The sequence below is a fragment of the Lutjanus erythropterus genome, chromosome 11 (assembly GCF_056507025.1).
Source record: "Lutjanus erythropterus isolate fLutEry1 chromosome 11, fLutEry1.hap2, whole genome shotgun sequence".
Taxonomy (NCBI): Eukaryota; Metazoa; Chordata; class Actinopteri; order Lutjaniformes; family Lutjanidae; genus Lutjanus; species Lutjanus erythropterus.
Window position 1 is genome coordinate 16,256,014 of NC_139327.1, and position 21,156 is coordinate 16,277,169.

General features: G+C 38.4%; 1 protein-coding gene across 6 annotated transcripts in view; it reads right to left on the bottom strand.

The window, feature by feature from the left end:
* The window catches only part of LOC146318812 (glutamate receptor 3-like), a 109,537-nt gene that overhangs the window by 13,692 nt on the left and 74,689 nt on the right, over window positions 1-21,156 (bottom strand). For 3 of the 6 annotated variants that reach the window (XR_014771598.1, XM_084730969.1, XM_084730972.1), the window contains exons 10-14: window positions 20,559-20,765; window positions 17,973-18,346; window positions 14,041-14,239; window positions 847-1,094; window positions 2-116 (exon numbers count right to left, since the gene is read on the bottom strand). Coding sequence is in view for 5 of the 6 variants with exons in the window: in XM_084730969.1 (XP_084587095.1) it covers window positions 2-116; window positions 847-1,094; window positions 14,041-14,239; window positions 17,973-18,346; window positions 20,559-20,765 (1,143 nt within the window). In the remaining variant the exon portion in view is untranslated. The remainder of the gene's footprint in view (window position 1; window positions 117-846; window positions 1,095-14,040; window positions 14,240-17,972; window positions 18,347-20,558; window positions 20,766-21,156) is intronic. The other 3 variants (XM_084730970.1, XM_084730974.1, XM_084730971.1) reach the window with 1 other exon arrangement.

Consider the following 21,156-nt stretch of genomic DNA (forward strand, 5'->3'; position numbering starts at 1 on the left):
CCTTAGAGTCACCTCCCCCGCTGCCGCACTCTCCCTTGTCGTACCACCATTTGTTTTTCAATTTGTCCAAGAGGCCTTGCTCATTCAGTTTTAACACTGCCAGGTTAACAGCATTTCTTGAAACGATAAAACATAACTTGTAAGAAAATGAACAGGTCCGTGAGAAATCTAATATAGAATATTAGTAAAAAATAGTAATAATAAATATCAATGGTTCATATAAGGGGAGCACGGGAGGGACAAATTGGTAAAGAATTTCACTGGTGTGGATAAGAAGGGTAAGAAGCATTTTTACAGCAAAGAAAATGTTAAATATTAGAGAGGTGGCATGGAGGGTTACATTGCTTGTAACTGAAGTGTGCGGGATAGGGACATTCTGTCATTGTTGAATTAGAAATAAGAACATCCAGCATGCAGCTTAACATTCATCACAACTGACAGACCAGCATTGTAACTAGCAAAGAAAGACATATTTCAGTGTTGAATTAGAAGCAATGCAAAAGGGCATCACAGAAACCAGGAGGGAGGAGAGAGGTTGGAGGGAAAAAGAGCAAAACAAACAAGGTCGGGGGAGGTGAGAGTGCACATTCAAATGGATTTACTGAGAGTGACTACCAATAACCTTAAGAGAAAGAAGAAAGCAACAGAGACACAAACCAGATACATAGGACAGAACAGAAAATGGCTGAACGTGTCGATTAAACTCATAATGCTGTTCACTCTTTGATGCACTTGGAAAAAAAGAAGAATTAAAGGAGTGAGGAAGAAGAGAATGGCAAAAGGAGACATCAGGGTAGGTGGAATACTATAACAACATAGAGGATATTGTTATATTATCCCACCCACCTTAATGCAGAGCCTTTCGGTGTGGCCACTCCGTAGCCTTTAGAGTCGAGGTTGCCGCCCACTTTCATGGTGTCACATGGCTTCCGTTGCTCTATGTACTCGTTCATAGTGGATTCGAGAAGGAAGGCAAACTTTCCCTTCGACTTTCGTACCCGGGAAACCCCGTCTGGTGTTGTCTTGGCAAACACTGACGGCTCAGCTGATTTCATGTATGACCACATTTTCTCATAAACTGCTATTTTGGAGCGCTGCATTTGAGGACAGAGAGAGAAGAAACAAACAGTTTAGTTGTGCGTGTAATAAAACATCAACAGCCATGAAAACTTTCATAATGAGCCGCTGTGGGTTTGAGCAAAAGGAAAAGTTCGACATTTTGGGAAATACATTTAGTTGCTGTCTTACATGACAGCACTGATATCACTGTCATGTCTGTGTGGAGCTGGAGCCAGGAGCAGATTAGTTTAGTTTAGGGACTATGTGACAATTATTTTAATGTGGAGGGTCTGAAAGTGCAGAGGTCAAGAGCAGAGGTGGCAAAAGGATACAATACAAAGTATTCACCTTGTTATGTCTTTCTCGGTCTTTTTGGGTCTTTTACGTCTCATCCATCTTGTTATTTTTCATCTTTTTGTATCTTTTACATAACTTTTTGGTCTTTTTACATTGTTTTTCATCTTGTTACATCTTTTTTTGTCTTGTTGTGTTGTTTTTCCAGTGAGCAATGATGCAAAATTAAAATAATTCATTCAAATGTGTTAAAACTAAAGTAACAAGGAGTAGAATGTACAAATATTTGTTGTAAAATGCAGGGAGCAGAAGAAATAAGTTGTCAAAAAAAAAAAAAGAAAAAAAAATCAAACTCAACTCAGAACAGATACCTGTAAAATTTACTTAGGTGCAGTACAGTAAGTATTTGTATTTAGTTACTTCCCACCTCTGCTCGAGTCATTAATATTTTCTTTGGACCTTCTCCTTGACTTACAAATAAACTGTGATACCCTTCAGCCAATATCTCAAAAATAATATATTTATGGAAAACATAACACTCTGGTTTGGAATCAATAGCTGCTAAATCAACAACCATTACTGCCACCAAGTGAATAAACAGGGCTCAGACACCTTCTCTGAAGATTTCATATTAAATTACTCTGAAGAGCAACATCTATTTACTTTCTCAAAAATTACCTCTTGGTCCTATAATCTTCTTTTATTTATTTATTTATTTTTATTTTTTGGTTTAGTTTTTTTTTTCAGTAAATTGGACAAGATAGTGATGAATGAAATAAAATCATTATCAGAAAAAACAAACAAACAAACAAATCGACAAGTGCTCCCCTGTTACCCCAAAAAGTCTAAATTGCCCAGAAATAGATTGTGTTAGTCGAAGGTGCGAAGTTAAAAGAACATAATACAAAATTAAAACAATTAAAACAACACAAATCAAAGTTAAAATTACACAAAAAGAATAAAATAAAAAAGATAAGAGAAAGATAAAACCAATATAGAAATAAAAAACGAAATTAAAAATAAATTATAAAATATTTAAAGTGATAATACAGTGATAATAAGACTTAGAGGTCTGAAAAACATTTATTTAAAAATGTTTGAGAACAATCTGGTTTTCAGTCTGGAGTTAAACACCGCAATGGTTGGTGCATTAAGACCATCAGACGGTTGCAGTGCTGGACTGTATGGTGCCAAAAAGCTGCTTCTTCTTGTTTAGTTTTTGCCGTGTTCAACACTGGCAGTCCACTCACACCGATCTGAGGTTATATTATTCAGTCATATCAGTAATATATTTAGGGCCAACTCCATATAGGGATTTATAAATAAGTAATAAGACTTTAAAATAAATTCTGTGTGTTATTGGCAGCTGGTGGGATTTAATAACTGGGCTGTGGGCTGTCCCTTTGATTTTGGTCGTAACTCTTGCAGCTGAATTTTGAATAAGTTGCATGTTTTTAAAATCTTACTGGAGATAAAATCATGAATCAGTTTTTTTCAATCTTGTCTCGATTTTGGCTTTTTCTATGTTAAAATTCTTGTCTTGTTGCTGCTTTTACATGACTGTTAAAACTGAGACTGGAGTCACTTAAAACCGGCTCTTTCTGCAGGAAAAACATTTCTTTTTATAGACTTTGGCTTCAAATGCGTCCCTTAGATGCCTACCATCTCCTCTACAGCTCTCTAATTAACACATCATATCACATTTCTTCAATCCATACACAAACAGAAACTTTTAGAGCTGCAACGATTAATCAACTATTGATTAATTATTAAATGAATCTATTTTGATAATTGATTAATCTGTTTTAATAATTTTTAAAGAAAAAAGCCAAATTATCTGATTCTAGCTTCATAAATGTGAATAATGAAACAAAGATTGAGATTTTTCACCATTTCTGACATGTTATAGACCAAACCAAAAATTAAAATAATCGACCAATTACTCGACTATGAAAATAATTGTTAGTTGCAGCCCTGTAGTGTTTAAGCTAAGCTAAGATAATCGACTCCCTGTTCAAGCTTAATATTTAACACAGACATGAGAGTGAGTTCAAGCTTTTCATTTACCTCACAGCAAGAAAGTGCATGAGCGTATTTTTCAAAATGTTGATCTGATCCTTTAAAGGAACTCTGAATCACCCTGAAAAATACTGCTGCACTTACTGGCCACACTCTTGTCAGTGATGTCACACTGACATCACAGTGGTCAGTACTGCGACATACTTAAACATTTGAGCACACAGAGGGGAGTCGACAGTTTTGTGCGTGTTGTAATTTAGAGCAGATGTAACCTTAACATGTAAACAGAGCAGCAGAGGTACTGGTGGGCTTCTTGCCAGCAGCCTGAAGTCTGACAATCTGGCAGCTCAGCAGAAGCAAAATGCAGGCCGTGTTTGATATCAATATTAAGAGACAGCAGTGACTTCCTCCTCCTCCTCAGTTTGTACCCCGACCAGCAGGTCACAGCTGGTCCACAGTCATCATGGTTTCACTTATAGTTCAATCACATCAATCCCTGCAAACATCCACATTATCGCTACATTTGACTATTGTGCTTAAGAAACCTATAAATTTGTGCAGTTAAAACATCCTGCTGTGCAGCTCGATGATATAACAGCCTATCATCAACTGATGACATTAAGTATTATGCAACTGTAGGTTCTCAACATAAGTGCAAAGACTTTGCAGACATACATGAGTACAACATGCCATGTGCACATTCATGTAAAATCAATAATGCAGCTAACGTCTCATTTTCTGTACTGTGGAGCAATCTTCTATTTTAAGTCCAGAGGAAACAGCATTTGAAGAGTGTCAAGCTTCCATATTGTGATGCATCTCTGAGTGAAACAGGAAACATAACATAACCAGCTAAGGCCTCTTGGTTAAAACTGGCTGGTTCAAGCCGACATTAGCACACATCATATTTTGTTTTTGTACAGGAAGAAAACATGTTTGGCTTTTGATATAAAAATATATATTTAAATATATATATTGTTGAAGAGGTACACTGTATGATCAGAGATGTGGTCTAAAAGGGTTAAAGAGCCATATTTTAAAATTTTATCTTTACTTTAATTGTTCATGAAAGCTGATTTATTTTGCATTTGTAATTATTGTATTTTGGCATTTTGATGTATTTATTTTAGGTTTAGTTTATACTAAGTTAGTACACGCGCTAGTACAAGCACACAACAAACAGAGAAGTCTGGAAAGAAGGTTTAAGGAGATAAGAGAGGCAAACGACCAGTGATTTGCATTATAATGCTGTATGATCTAATTGTATATTGTCAATCTTAGTAGTACAGTCAGTCTCGCCAACACAGTTGAATAATACGTTGTGTAAGATGATCTAATTATTTTACATGTTTTTGTCTGTCTTGGTTTTAACATTCTGGGGTCAAATGAACACAGTGAGTGTCTTCATGTTAACATCTTATCTCTTATTGGTGTGTTTTGAGATTTATGATTGCATCAGTCCAAACACACATAAAAAAACCTGCAGAATATCTGTTGTTTCATCTTTTCAACTTGCTGTTGTTGTTGTCCCTGACAATGGCTTCTACTACGGTCAGGCCTGCAGGTCTCTTTTGAGCGCATATTTCTTTCTTAAAAACTGCTGACAGATACTCAAATCACTTCACAGTTGGGGAAATTAAGACCTACTGTATGCTCTCTAACCTGTTTTAATTTTTTAAAAAGGTGATCAACCCAAAATGTTAATGTTTTTCCATTAATTTGGTATTCCACATTACATAATAAAAGCAAAAGCAAAAAGTTTTCAGCATCGTAACCACAAAATATGTCAAAAATCAAAATATCTATATAAAAAATCTCTATCTGCCTCTTTCTAACTGGCTAACAAACTACTCACTGTAAGATTGCCTGGGAAAATGTAAACACAGGCTCTTCTGGTCTGCTCATGATCTGATTTCAACGAGAATCTGATCAGATGGCAGGCATTAAAAATAACTATGTAGAAATAGACAATCTTCTCTCTGATGGTTTGTTTGCTCATATAGATCATATAAAGGCATCAGTAATAACTGTACCATAACCAGGTATAAACTATTTGTACTATATTTCACATGATTGTAAGCACTTATTATTGCACATTCATCTGTTCTAACATGATATTTATGAACCCACATGATAATAAACCAAATACTATCAAAAATAGTTTGTTTTGTTTATTGTTTGACTATAAGTAGACCTCCTTCTGTAAAGGCAGTGCCTTTAACACGTTTGACCTGCTTACTACGAGACTGACGGCTTCACCTCGGTGGCCCAGTCAGCTGCCAGCTGGAGCAGCTACAGACATGCACAGCACAGCCCCGCTCTGACACTCAGTACGCTGCTAAAAATGGCCAGCGAGAGGCTGATCGCCAGTCACCGGGGAGCTGGAGTACACAGCTGTCTACAATAGAAGGGAGAAACAGAGAGGCTGCATTAAACTGGGCTAACGTGACCTTCTGCTGAGCTCAGTGAGGGAGGCGGCGCCTCAGAGGAAAGTTGGGGCTGAAACTTTTCATATTTCGACATGTCTTCAAGGGGCGGCTTGTCAGGGCAGTGATTTGGGCATGACTGACAGGTTCATAATCGCTCTGGCAAACAGGGAGTAGAAGTGTGAACAAGCATCTAAAGTCAGAACTTCAAAACTCCAGAGGAAGAAAGTCAGATCTATGTGACTTTTATATGATTCATATACTACACATTATAGATGACATTGAATTTTGATGGACATGCTGTTTGTGTATAGCTTGATTTATTGTATGTCTAAAGGGATACGTAGTTATTTAATGTGGGGCTGTATGAGGTACTTATAGTCAGTGTATTTACCTACAGTAGATGGTAGTCAACATGCCCCCAGTTTGGAGAAGCTGAAAGAAGAACCAGCAATGAAGCTAAGCAATGAGCTGCTGTGGTCAACAACTAAAGGTATTTGGCCAATCAGTAAAGGTCTATGCTAGATTTGCTTTGACCATTTTACCTTGTCATCAGACGGCCTCTTCTGTCTTGAAACAACCGTTAGATAAGTCATATATTGTTCTCTCTTAGCCAACCAGACTCCATTACTGGGACTCCTGCCCCTTCTCCAAAATTCAAAATTCATTAATTCTATCCTCCATCAAAATTTTAAATAACAACAAGCAATCGTACAAGACTTTGATTTAGGGACTAGAATATTCCAGTCTGACTAATTATTTGGTTTGTTTAAACTTGGTTTTACTGTTAGAAAATAGTTGATTTGTTTGATTGTTAATTGTTTGTTTGTTTGATTAAATGTTTTTGTTATTATTTGAAACTGGCTGGATTTTACCTGGTTTTATTATTTGAAACTGCTGTCTATTTTATTACTTTAATAATTTCAAGGACGCTGTTGCAAATTCAATGTATGAATTTAAGCATGACAAATAATTGTATGATCCATGTCTTTATGTTTGAAGCATGATGTCTGATGCAGCAGCTTCAAGTCCAACAATAAAGTATACCTCACCTCACCTTTCCTTACCAAATACACTAACTATCGATAACTACCTCATACACCCCCATTTCAAATAATTCAAACTATCCCTTTAATAGTTTACAGTAGCGCCCTTGCCAACAGGGCACTATTGTACACATTTACTTGCTTATTTCTAGTGTTTGACATAGAGGAATCAAGATTGCGTGACTGACTTAATCCAGATTGTCTGTTCGGTTGTTGCGTGAGTCAGTCCCACATCACATCTGGTTGGTAAAAGCAAAAGAAAACATCAGCACGAATTGACAAACTATGTCAGCTCAGTGGTGTGTACGGCAGTGTTGTGTAAATAATTCACCGGCGATGTAATGGATTGTGGGCTCAGGCTAGTAAGTGAATCATTCTTGACATATGCACGATTTCAGTTCAGCTGAGTGTTCATGTAAACACTCTTAACATGACAATAATAGCCGGTGACAGGCCTGACCGTAGTGTGAAAACAGCGATTCTTTTCTGGGTTAGATGAAGACGCGTGCTTTTCAGGAGCAGGTTGGTCGCTGCTGTGTTGAAATCTGTGAAACTCCTCATGCTGTCAGAGTCATAATTCTCACTACAGCAGCTGCAGCTTAACAAAGACAAACTATTCAATAATTCTGTTTAATTAATCGCAAAATAACTGCAACAATCTTTTAAACTGACAAACAAGTTGTATCCTCTGGCCGGTGAGGAGTTTATTTTGACGACCCCCCCGATCCATTCTGGAAATAACCTGGTCCGAACTCAACTTCTTCCAGCTACCAGTTCATCTGTCAGCTGCTGACTGAAGGGCTGAGAGTGATTCACAGGCCTCTGCGTGCGTCTGTCACGCAGTCATCACGAAAACAGAGACGACAGGCCAAACAAAGCATGTGCAATCTTTTCTGCCTCTTTATTTTTATCTGCATGCAGTTCTTAGTTACATGCATGATGAAGTATGTCATTAAAACTCATTTACTGTATGTTCATGATCAGTGGCAGCAAATTAATAAGGCAACTAAATAATAACATGGCTCGTTTAGCAGCATCTAATTAAAGTAAAAATGATCCCCAACACGCTTTTATTTTGTAACAGAAAGTAAACAAACAGCACCAGATACAACTTCCCTCTTACTACTTATTTTCCCAATTTTGCTAACATTATCCACTGTCACCCCTGTAATTGCTTGGTAAAATTAATTCTGGAAAATGCAAAAAATCACAAATATAGTAGAAATAGAGGCAGATGAAGCAGGTTAAGGAGACAACGATTTCTTTTCAAGGAATAATTTGTCATTCAGGGAACAATTTCATTTGCCTTCTTGCACAGAGATTGATGCAAAGATCAACACCACTCTCCTGTCTGTCTGTTATGTATGAAGCTAGAACCAAAACAGCTAACCTAGCTCTGTTCAAAATATGAGTACAATTAGCTGATAATTAGCCTGGGAGGTATTCCATCAAGGGTGATAACTAAGCCTGGCCTGAATTAACTTAAACTTCCACTCAAGGCTTAAGCCGTTCCACTAAGACAATTTAGCCTGGTGTAGTCAACACTAGCTCAAGGCAGGCTAAAACAAGCAGCACTGTGAATGTGCACGGAGAGAATAAGCAGGCCAGAAGAGTTGATTGTCAAAAAGAGGATAAGATGTCACAAAAAGAAGAGAAAATGAGAGATAGTTTTCTTCTCAGCTGCAGAACAAACAAACTATATAAAGAATATAAAGGTTTCATCACGAAAAAAGGCTGATATTACAACAATCAACAAAACAAAGGAGATAAGAAACCAGAGACACAAAACATGTACCAATAATGGGATTCTGGGATTTTGCACCCCGATCCTTCAGCTCACTTAGTAGAGTGTCCGCCTCTTCTATTGAAGCCTCTTTGTCTGGAATTCTCTGACACACGGCGAAATTAAGCTCAACAGTTAGCTCGCCACGGAGCAGGCTAGTTCAGTGGTATGAGTTAGCATGGTTACTAAACAGGGATTCCCATAAGCCACACAGTCATGGAAATGATCTCTCACTTAAATTAGCCAGACTTATCAAAATAAGCCAGACTTTTCCTTTATCTACGCTGATGGAATATGCCTCTGATCAGCCATGGTCAGTAATCAAAACACATATCATTAAACCATTCATTTAAAAAAAAAAGTAACTGACTACAGTAAATATCAGACAACCTTATTATACTTTCACAGTCATCTGGTGTTTTTGTAGAGTAGACATGTTAAAAATAACATAAAATGAAACATGAAATGTTAAAAAATAACATAGAGGTTTTAATTAAACTAAAGCTCCCTGCACCAGACTCCCTTTAGGAAATGTAACGTATTAACAATTCCTTATGTGTTTGTAAAAACACAACTAAAACTCTGGAAACACAAGATGAAGGGCTGATTCCTTTACCAACAGTGTTCTTCTCAATTCAGCAACAACAGAATCAATAAAGATAAACTGTATTATTGTACAAATTTTATATTTTGGATCTTTTCACCTCAACTCTACCAGCCTCCATTGGTTAGCTGCAGTATCTTAGGGTGAGGAGACCATGGGAATGAGAAGGGAAACCGTTTTAAAGATTTCTTCTCACTAAAATAAGTGCTGGTTGGTGGATCAGATACACACAGAATTAAACAAGTATTAAGAATTAATTAAGTAAGTAAGTAAGAATTAATTCAAGTATCCGAGAGTTTGTCATCTGTTACCAAAGTAACTTTGCTGGTTCCTATTTGGTGCTGGAGAGAGCACCTTCAGATACCTTACAGACTTTTCTTTTGGTTTTTTGCCATTTGACTCTTGATAACAGAGCTCAAATGTTTAAAAATAGCAAAGTTGTATTATCCAAAAGTTTGTTTTGTGTGCGTTTGTTTGAACAAAAGAGATATAACATGTTCACTAGTGAGTTTTTTAATGTTGGACAGAGCCAGGCCAGCTGTTTCCCCCTGCTTCTACTGTTCATGCAAAGTTAAGCTAATCATCTAGAAGTGCAGATGTGACAGTGGTGTTGATCTTTTGATCCATCTCAGAAAAAGTGAAAATGTTTAAAACAAAGCATGAAAACCAGAAAAGGATCAAAGAGAGCATTTGAATAACAACCGTGTTAGTTATCATCAAATACTATGTGCATCGAGGAGGAGGCTGTATGATCTGGATCATTTGATGCTCCTTCTTTGAAGATCACAGTAAAAAGTATTTACAGCTCTTATTAATCATTAGCTTTGAATCACCAAATTTCAATAACTGTTGCTCAGAATGGCTTCTCTGCACTGACATTTCCAGTCTAGAGGAAGAAAGGCAGAAGATTTGTCAGACAGGATGAAGTCACAACACGCCTGTCAATTATCTCCTAAGGAGCACCTTTGACAAATCACAGCCTGCCAAATACATCATGGATTAGCACATCCACCGCTCCTTATAGAGATGATTTTTATGAGATGACTCACCAGGAAGCATCAAAAATAATCAATTCGATAAATCTGGTGACTTTTAATTCCTCTTTAAAAATGTCCGACAGACATGTCAAATGAGTATTTTCAGCTCGTCTACATGTGCCAATCACTGACAATATCTTCTTTGTTTGCCTCATCATCTCTTCCATAATGTCGAGTTAACAGACAAACGGAGTCTGCTGAAAAGTTTCTATTCTTGCTTGCATTGTCGCATTGCATAATAAACTCATTTCAAACTTAAGGGTAAACATATGGGTATTTAAACGAAGAGAAATTGGCAAACAACACAACTCTAACAAACTTTGGTGTCCTGTTTAATGTCACATCTGTTGTCTGTCCCTGCAGTCATAATAATAATAATAAACAGTGCTTCTCCTACAAGTTTGAATTATTACATAATAAACACAGAGAAACTTTGTCAGCTCAGGATGTGTTGTATTAAATACTTTTATTTGTGATTTTGGAGAAAACTACTATCTAACATGAAATGCTTATCCTCTCCCTTGATGTCATATTAACTAAATTTATCTCAATTTTATAATCAGTGTTAACCAACTCTTTGGATTCTGCTGCAGTCTCCTCATGTTTTCAACTTGCTGCAGGTGGTTGGATTCTTATTTTCTGCAGCCACGGTTTTCATAAGATTAAGTAATGTTTTAAAGCACTGCAGCGCAGAAGACGGCAGATTACAGATCACCTCTTCCACACTGATGATAGTGTAATACTTATGTGATAAAAACACTTAAACATCAATTTTGACATCATGGGAACCACTAAAATAAACCACTAAAATATTGCTTTACCTGACTTGTTATCAGGGTTATGTTAATAAATAATTTTTCTAACTAATCTAGGTCACACTACATGGACAGCAACTAATGGTTACAATCTATTACCATATTGAAAAATACATGTGAGCAAAAAATCTGATATGCAGTATGTGAATTAATAAAAAGTTTCTATGTTTTTGCAAATATGATTTCATCAGACAACAAGCTGTCAAGTCGTGTACCAAAATTTTTTTTGTTAGTTTTTAGTTTTTTAGTTTTTTTTTTAATTTGTTGTTCCCAGTCAATTTTATATTCATTGTTAACCAGCTTCTTAAATTCTGCTGCAGTCTCCTCCCATTTCCAACATGCTGCAGTTTGTTGGATTCTCTGCAGCCACAGTTTTGCACAAGTTTAAGTAATGTTGTAAAGCACTGCGGCGCAGCAGACAGCGGGTTACAGATGACCTTCTCCACACTGATCATGATGATTGCTCCATTTCTATGCTTTTTAGACCACTGTTCGACTTGGCACAGCAGACCACGCCAATTCTGCTTGAACACCTTTATAAATGAGTTGGGTCACAGAGACATTACACATGCCTCAGTCTGGGCACACCCCTGCAAAATCAATCCAAAACAAGGAGAATATTTCATCCCAGAGGTAAAAACATTACTAAAATGTTGTCGCCTTTTCTCTTGGGTGCTGCATGCTTTTATTTGATTATGTTTGGACTGACTCTGTCCCCTCCTGCCAGCAGAGAGTGGAAAATGGAGCAGATAACCAAACCTAACATTCAGACAGAAACATGCTGTTCTACCCCTACTGTATTTCTACATATTTACACAAACTGTCTGTAAATCTCTGAAGAGATTGTACAATGTGATTTCTATAACTCCCTGTGGACTGAGACAGAGTCTGAAACAGCACAGTGAGCTTTCCTGCTCACTCTCAGATCTAACAGGGTTTGTATTTATCAAAAGTCTCAGACACACCCGGAGCAATCACACCAAGAGACCGACTGGGACTAAAAATAGGCACAACTCAGAGCCGGACATTGGATGTGAATGACATTTCCATTTCCGAGGAATAGGACGTCGTCTTTGAGATTGCAGTTTTGTGACAGAAGCCCACAAATTGGAATTATAATGACATCTTGTAGTTCTTCTTGAAAGTTTTTTTTTTCTTAGTTTCACACAGACAGAAGTGGCCTGATAATCAGACTGAACTGCTGGTTCATGTTAATTCATTCCCTCTGAATCACTGAACAAATCAGAGATGTGGTCATCAATTCAGAGGCTGAGACAGGAATACATCCGAATAATTTGATGCAGGATTTCATCAATCGATACATATGTGTCAAAATGATTTACTCACTAAAAGACCTACAGGCCGACAAAATCTTGTCACCTCCCTTTCTGAATGCCCAACATTGATTGACGCTGAACTATCAGTGTTTTTAAGACTGTTTATCTGTTTATAGCTGGCATGACAGTCAGTAATAGTTTAAGTTCATTTTTGAGATAAATTCAAGAATAATTAATGTTTTAGAAAATAATATTTTTAATTAAACATAAATATAACTGTGAGTATACACCTGAGAACATATCTCTGAGGGGACCTGGTTGATGCTCCCACAATGGAGCCAATATCCTTTTGTTTCAGTGGGGTCTTTTTTGTTGCAACGCATGCATGCATTTCCACCATGGATGTATTATAAAGAACTAGATACAGCGTTGGAGGCGGGCCTCCGTTAATTCCTATGAGAGCTGCACATTAGCAGGACACGAAACCAGATTCAGTGTCGCAGCTTCCATACAGCAAGTGTAGTTCCTTCAGCTGAGCGGCTAACTCCTCGAGTTTTCAAAAGCCACAGTTTGCCTGAGTTAAAATAATGTTTTACGGGGCAGCAGACATGTAAAAACTATGTAAAGACTTGTAAAGCTTCAAGTTTCCTCTCTTACTCCCCTTCAGTTAACATGTCAAATGAGGTGTGCAGAGTTATTTGTATGTTTTAATTATACTTAAAGCTATTAGACAACAACAGATAACAGATTTCACATCACAGCAATGTGATAGCTTACTTAAATTTTCAGTGAATGTGCATCAAGCTAATTCTCTGTGAATTTAACAGTTTATAACTAGATTGTGCAAGCTTTATATTCTGTTTGTGAGATATTTATTTAAGTGATTATTCTCTGTGAGAATGCTCTCTAGTTTTGTATATTGTTTTATGTTATAAGAGGTTTGTGCACTGTGCGTCCTTGATGGGAGTATTCGCGCCCTTGCTTTGGCAGCACTTTTGAGTCGCAGAGATAGAAATTAATCTGCATATTAGTGGAGGCGCAGTGAGGCTAATCAAAGTTTGGTTTATGACTCTGCTGATGGTTAGACGAGGGAGCATAATTGTCCCAGTTGGAAAGCAGAATTGTTCCTGTTGCCAGAAAGTGAAAAAAAAAAAAATGCTTTTGATTTTGATGGAGAGAACCAAAGTTAATTTTGTGGACAAAATGGATTTGCAACCGGGCTGATAACAGGCTGGCGTTCCATTCTCGGACTAATACCATAATTTAGTTTGTGATGTTCTGCTCTGACACTTGAAAAATATGAGCTCGTCTTGGCCATCCATCCCAAAGCAGCGTCTTTTAAATCACTTAACAAAACAAATGCATGCAATTTTCTTTTAGCTGTTTGCTCTTTAGAATTACTTAATTCCTTTTTTATAAAACACTGTGTGCGACTGTTTTATGATGTACTGAATTAATCACATGTAGCAGTGGTATTAGCACTTTGGAAGTGCTGCATCAGGGAAAAAAATACAATTCTGGTCATTTTATAGATTATTCATTTGATTTATTACCTGGCAGGTAACAAATCAAAACCCACAGCGAAGCTCCAGGGACTTTTCCCTCTACATTAACTATTTAGAGCTGCTCTTGTTACAGGGTGCAGTGACAGCATGGATGACAGCCAGTTGAGACACTCACCCTAAAGAACTCCTTAGTGGAGCCTGAGTCTAACGTCCCATAGGCGATCTCCGTCTGCTTGGCCAGGTCCTCGGCACTCTCGATGGGAGAAACCATCCTCTCCACGGTGAGGAAGGCAGCCAGGTTAGCAGTGTAGGAGGAGATGATGATGAGGGTGAAGAACCACCACACTCCTCCGACGATACGCCCTGACAGAGACCTGAGAAGAAGAAACAGAGCAGACACAGGGACATGAGAGCAGCGTGCTCAAATGGACCTGGGGTACGGAAGAAGGATCACTTTCTACAGTGTCTCTTGTGGTTGACACCTTTTCAGGTCAGTGGAATTTGAAGAAATTTATACTTTTGGAAAAACTGTACAGTTCACCCATTAAGTCATGAGAACAGCATTATTATCTTCAAGTCCCTGGTGCTCCATGCTATTTGCATAAATTCATTTAATTGAAGTATCATTAACTTGATGTAGCTGCCTTTACAGCTGATTAATTCTTTGAAAGTAATAATAAGCCTCATTAACTCAATATAAACTGTGTCCACATTTAGTTTTGGAGCTAATTCAGGTGAGCAACAATCCCAGATAGCCAAAAATTCTCAGCCCAACAGCAGCCCAAACCCAGCAGGCCGCAGATTCATGCCAAACCTGAGATGAGAGCCAGAATCTGTCCAAGATGACTTGGATTAATTCCAGGGAAAACACTGGCTTAAAGTTAAGCCAGAGTCCTACCATATTGTGTTTATTTTTTGTCTTTGGTGAAACAGAGCAAGTCCTGGTCTTTGACTTGACATTACCAAGCAAATGTGAGCATTTTGGTTTTTAAAGGGAAAGTTTGGACTATTTGAAGTGGGATTGTGTGAGGTACTTTTCAATAAGTAGTGTATTACCTAGAGTAGATGGTGGTTGGTACACCCCTTCTTTAGAGAAGCAGAGAGGAGCACAGAAGCTGAGTCAGCAACAACCACTTAAAGTTATAGTATGTCACAATTCTACATAAAAATGTCAAAAAACACAAGACATATGTCATATATTTTGTTGATTTGTGTATGTTTAGCTCTCTTGGGCTCTTATATTAGTCCAATTGTTTCCAACAATGTTCAAACAGAGAAACCTGTAATTTATTCAAAGTAATGGTGAATTTCCTGCTTGCATTGCTAGTTAGTTGCTAGTTGCAATAACTTGCAGGAAAACACAGTATGGGTCAGAGAGCAAGGAAGGAAGTCAGCGAACGTGACTCAATATAAGATAAATAATAAAAGGTATAATATTATTTTATCCATGAATATGTCTGCCTGAGTCACATCAGATAGTCGTCAGGTTGTTTACTAGTAAAGATAACTCCCATGATCCCATGCCACTTAACAACATCAACAACATTGTCTTGTGTCATTTGTTTACCATGAGAGAGACCCCTAGTGGCAGAAATTACACATCATGTGTTTGAAAATGTTAATCTAAAAAAAAAAAAAATCAGTATCACTTTAAGGGTACGCTACATGTAGAATATTTTCACAGCTCAACCTTTCTGTCAGACTGCCTTTTCCAATGGAAAACTGTTGTTATATTGTTATATAAACCAAATAGTGTTCCGGTTCCAAAGCAACCAGACTCCTTTGACAAAACCGATGTTTTTTCCTTGCATGACATGGGGGTTGCTGGTCTAACGCTGCGTTGATCTGTTAGTTTGTTTGTGTCATATTGTGTGACTTTGGTGAATCCAAACTATCCTTTTAAAACACTGAAGTCACACAATAACACAAACAATCTAACAGAAGAACTCACATTTTCTGCTAGATAAAAGGACTGATTTCACCTATGGAGTTTGGTTGGTTTGGAGAGAATAACATTTGACTTACAGAATGTCTGTGTCACATACAGCAATGCAGAAAAAATATTCTAAATATGTGCATACTTAAACTGATATAGATTTTTTGAGTGGTTTTTAAGTAGCTAAAATACCTTTTGTTGCTGACTCTGTTCACAGTAGTTAGCTACTTAGCTTCCAAGCTGGTGCCCTTCTGTGCTTCTCCAAACTGGGGGCGCATCGACGGCCAAATAAGTCAAATAATCCAAACTATCCCTTTAAGGTTGTAAATTTATCAATTGTGGTAACCATTGGTCTAAAGCTGCAGCTAGTGTTTGGTGCAGACATTTGTTACAGCGTTTGAGCGACTTCATCTGTTATAAAAAATGTTATGCTCTCCACCACAAATTTAGACCAGAGAGGACAGAACAAGTCTGAAGTAAAAGCACCATGGGACTCTGAGGCTGCTGTTGAAGTCAGGGTGTGATGAGCCAAAGCGCTCCGTCACACAGATACTCCCATCCTGCTCACTGGTCCTTAACCAATTCTTCACAGTTTTCACTTTAAATCCGTGCCTAGCAGTGCAACTCTGGGTTCATATATTTAAATATGACTATTCTCTCTGGTGCCATCACTGACTTCCACAATCACACACATATTCCACTGAATGTGCCGCTCTTAGATGAACTCATATTTCTCATTTCAAACGAGGATCCATTCGCACCGCTTCACCGCATTGCAGATGTACTGCTCTGGATTTCTCCTAATAGATTGTTTTCATAGTATATTCATGTATTTATGTTATTCTTGTGCTGCTTTTAAGTCATAAATATGTTGTTTGTCTTTCAAAGTTGCAATCGAAGCCTACTGTATGTTATGACTCCATCATATGATGCCCAGATATTCTGGGCATATTTTGCAAAAATCTTACCTGTAAATGATTTATTATGAGCAGTTGACAATCCACAGTATAGACAGTCAAAAGCTATTCAGATGCACTGATCAGTCACTGGCTTTCATTCAGAAAATACACTCTGTCATTAAACTAAAGACTTAAAGGACCAGTCAGTGGGATTCAGTGGCATCTAGCGGTGAGCTTGCAGATTTCAAACACCTCACCTCACCTTGCTTCCAACTTTTCCCAGTGGCCACTATTGGCGGTTTTGCAGTCAAAATTCCCCTGAAGCCCAAAAGGCATCAAATAGAGTTTTTGTATTTGTAAAAGTTTCTGAGAGCTGAAAAAGCGATTTAAATATCTGTTAGCTCATCACAATATAAAGTCTATAGGCTGAATGGGAACTTGTGGGTGGGGCAGGCAGGACAAGATAACGTGGAAGTAAACCCACAAGCTAGAAAACTTGTTTGGTGTATGTGAGGGGGGAACACTTTTCATTGTACTAAATAGGTGGAAACTTTGCGTGGGTGTATACTTCTATAATATGTCTATGGTCTGTGAGAAAATCAATAATAACTACATTCATTGTCTAGTCTCAATAAGCAAAAATCTCTCCTTGAATTTCTGTCATTGCTCTTCAACCAGCGTCTCTACAATTGTCCAAACTCCCAGAAGAAAGGATGACAGAAGCACGAATCCTTGAAGAAGTCAGGACACCACAACAGTGATGAGAAAAGAGATGGATGGATGAAACGAGGGGATGGCTGGATGACCGTTGTATTGGGAAAATGCAGTTATGGTGCCGATGATGGGTTTTCCGCACAAAATGCATTATATGCACCAAGTTGATGACCGTAAAATGGAACATGCAGCAAAAACACGGTAGCCCTCCAAGAGTCATGAGGAAGTCAAGCAGCTACTTTGAATGAAATGTAATGACCCCTGCGCATTTTACAGCCCTCAGCATGGTGAATATAAGTTATTTTGTGGATGCAGAGCATCACTGCCAGCATGCAGCAGCTTCAAAACAAACGGATGCACAGCGAGTGGAGTGACAATGAAATGGGAGGAAAGTGCAGTGAAGTGAAGCATTAGGTTAGGTGGACAGCAGCAAAGCCAAAGCTCAAAATAACCTATATGCACCATGGCAGGATAGAGATGAATGTATGTGGGACTATAAAATGCAGAGAGATGACGAGGACAACTGAGAGGTGGTAGAGAGTGAACACAACAACCAACCTTGGTGAGATATCGCATCCTTGCTGCATGAAGGCACCCAGGGAGAACCACAGGCTATTAAAAATCCCAAAGTCGTTTGGAGGGTCTGGAGGGCTCTGAGGGTCTTTGACCTCATCGTTCTCGTCCAGATGCCACTCATAAGGGCTGAAGCGGCTCACCAGGAAGAGCACCACACTCACGCCGATATAGGCGAAAACTATACACATCCAAATCTCATAGGCCAGTGGGTCCAGGAAGGAAAACACCCCGGGTTTGGACTTTTGAGGCTTCTTAATCATAATGGAGATGCCCAAGCTCATAAAGGGCTTAGAGAAGTCTATAACTTCTTCTCGTACCAACGTTATAGTTAGAGGAGCCACGGCTATGTCAGCTCTCTGTGAAAATGGAAACAGGCACACTGGGAGTTAGTTTTACAGAAGAAAACATACTGTGAAAAAAAGAAAACCCAAGAACACTTAAAAAATTTAAGCAACCAGCTGCAAAGCCTTTTTGAGTTTAGTCAACTAAGGGCTAATTTGTTGTGTCAAGAAAGTATAAAAAGTTCACTCAAAGTGCTATCTTAATCTCAATTTATTACTTATGCTTGAATATGAAGCAAATAAGACCATCTGTGAGAAGATTGGCTATTTCTATATAGTGATTCTTAATGTTTGCCATTGGGTCAGATCGTCCCCAAAATGAGGAGATCTGAACAACAATGTTAAGTTTGATAAAGGTAAAATAGCACTTTGAGTGAACTTGTTATTACTAAAGTAACAAAACAAAGTCACCCTTATCTGAGAAAACTCAAAAGGCTTTGCAGCTGGTGGCTTTACTTTTTTAGTTTTTTTAATAGTGCATAAATAACCAACCACAGTCTTAAATATTGATTGAACAGAGGAAATATTGATAAACCCCCAGTCAAACCATGACTTTATATAAGTCACAGTGTCTTATAATCACACATACATGGCCAGGCACTCTGCTTTACAGTGAATTCATGCAGTTAACAGACTGGACACAAGGAAATGCAGCAGTTTAGAATGTGCTCAATAGCAGACCTATAATAATAAAGCCTGCGAGAGGGAAATCTGCCATTTGAAAATGAGTCACTCAGCATTTGTGTTGGCTAATGTCTTTGTCTCCATCCAAATCTCCTCCATGAATCAAGCAGAGGGTTGGAAGACAGAGGTGGGGGAGCTTATGTAAGCAGTCCATGAAATGTGAATCAGCCTTGTTAAATTCACCTCCATCAGATCCTCTGCAACGCCTGACGGGCTCATCAATTAGTGTCTCACTGTGGTGACAAACGTCTGACAGGAGAGTGGTATTGTAACTGAACTTACATGGAAATATTTAACACAAAGGATTCACGTCTTAGATAAAGTGAGGAGGTGGTCTCAGCCAAAAACAGGCATCCAGTGTTTATTCTTGTATGAGTTTATTTACATCTAATTTTATAATTAATGATAATACAAAGACTATCGGGGTAATTTCAGTTATTACAAGAGTGGTCATCTATTTCTCCATCAGGCTATTAATACTGTGCGGGATGCAAGACAATATAGGGGCCTATAAAACAGTCATTACAGCAGAGACTCTAGGTGATACAGTGAGAAACCTGCACTGAAACACTGTTTGCATGCAGATTTTCCTTCTCTGCTGTGTGCTGAGATTTTGAACATTATTCATTCAGCAGCTGAGGTCTCATAAAAGATGCAGATCATCTTGTTAAAGCCAGTTCAAGTGTGAGTGAGCCATGAGATGCATGATAAAACCAGTCAAGGCGATTTCACGGTTGACAAAGGGATTCCCAAAACTCACTAAGCCCACTTTGACCAAAAGCACATTTTTTTCTGTGTTCTACAACTTTAATTGGACATTTTTTTGCATGACTTACTATTGGTGTTATCTTTGGATTATCAGGTGAAACAGCTGTAAAGTGATGATTGCACAGGGGTTTATCATAGGCCAATTGCTGCCGATAGTTTTTATATTCTCTCTGGTGACCACGGCATTAGGGCTGTCTCAATGACAGGGCCTGTTGAGCTTGGCATTAGCATGTTGCACAGCTGATGTGGCTAAGGCAAATGTTAGACTAAGGTTGTGATACTGAGGGACAGTCAAGAGAAACATTAAGCCTCATATGAAGCCAACTACATAATAAGGGTAGTGACACTAACTTGTTTTTCATGTTGCTTTTTGTGGAACTTTACACCGCAGCACTAACATTAGCACAGCTAGCAACAATATGTCTGACTAGCACCCAGCAGCTAACTTGGTCAGCTTGCCCACTGGGCAGGGGTGAGATCCACAGATAATGTTATACCTAACTGCACCAAATTACTTCACTTATCATACTTGACACAGTGCAAAAAGAAAAATGACATTAATACCACACACCGCGCTGCTTATAATCGTGCATTATGTGTACCTGATTTGAAAATGGACTGAGTGAGTTTTGTAAAACCTAGAGGATATTTAAAGACATTTGTTATGCTTCAAAATAATCTGAAAAAGTCTAAATGTTAAGTAGCAGGAAATGATAAAAGATGAAAGGTTAACCCCTTTCCCCATTATGAGCTACACAGACAGAGTGACACTTACCCCATAAACCAGTTCACCCACCATCCCGTTCCACGTCTTGGTCTCTGGATCTCTGGCTCCATACTTCCCATCCGGAACTATTGACAGCTTATATTTTATCCCCACATGTTTTGCAATTTCAGAAGCTAAATCGACACAGTAGCCTTCATATCTGTCATTCCCATCCATCTGCATATAGTTTTTCTTGTACATCACATATGGAGCTTCCTGTTAATTAGACATAATTTTGAGTTCATTGTCAAAACAACACACATCCACAGTGGCCAGACCTCATGGGTCACACGAGGCCTTGATTGGTACTGTAGCATGCACACATGCCGGGGTGACAAACAAACAGACATCGGGGAACATAAAAAGACAAACAGAGCAGAGGCTACAAGGATCTATACAGCATCAGTTACAGGCATGTTATTGGGGGACTTGACACACTAAAAAAGCGGGCCGCTGCAGGAGTTAAGAGGCCAACTGGGCCAGCGGGGGGAGTTAAGCATCTAACACATATAAAGGAGGCAAAGCGGGATGTTAGGACTCCCTCATGCTAACCTCATCCACAATCTAAATCTGTGGAAATGGGCGATAGGCAGGGGGTTGCATGTGC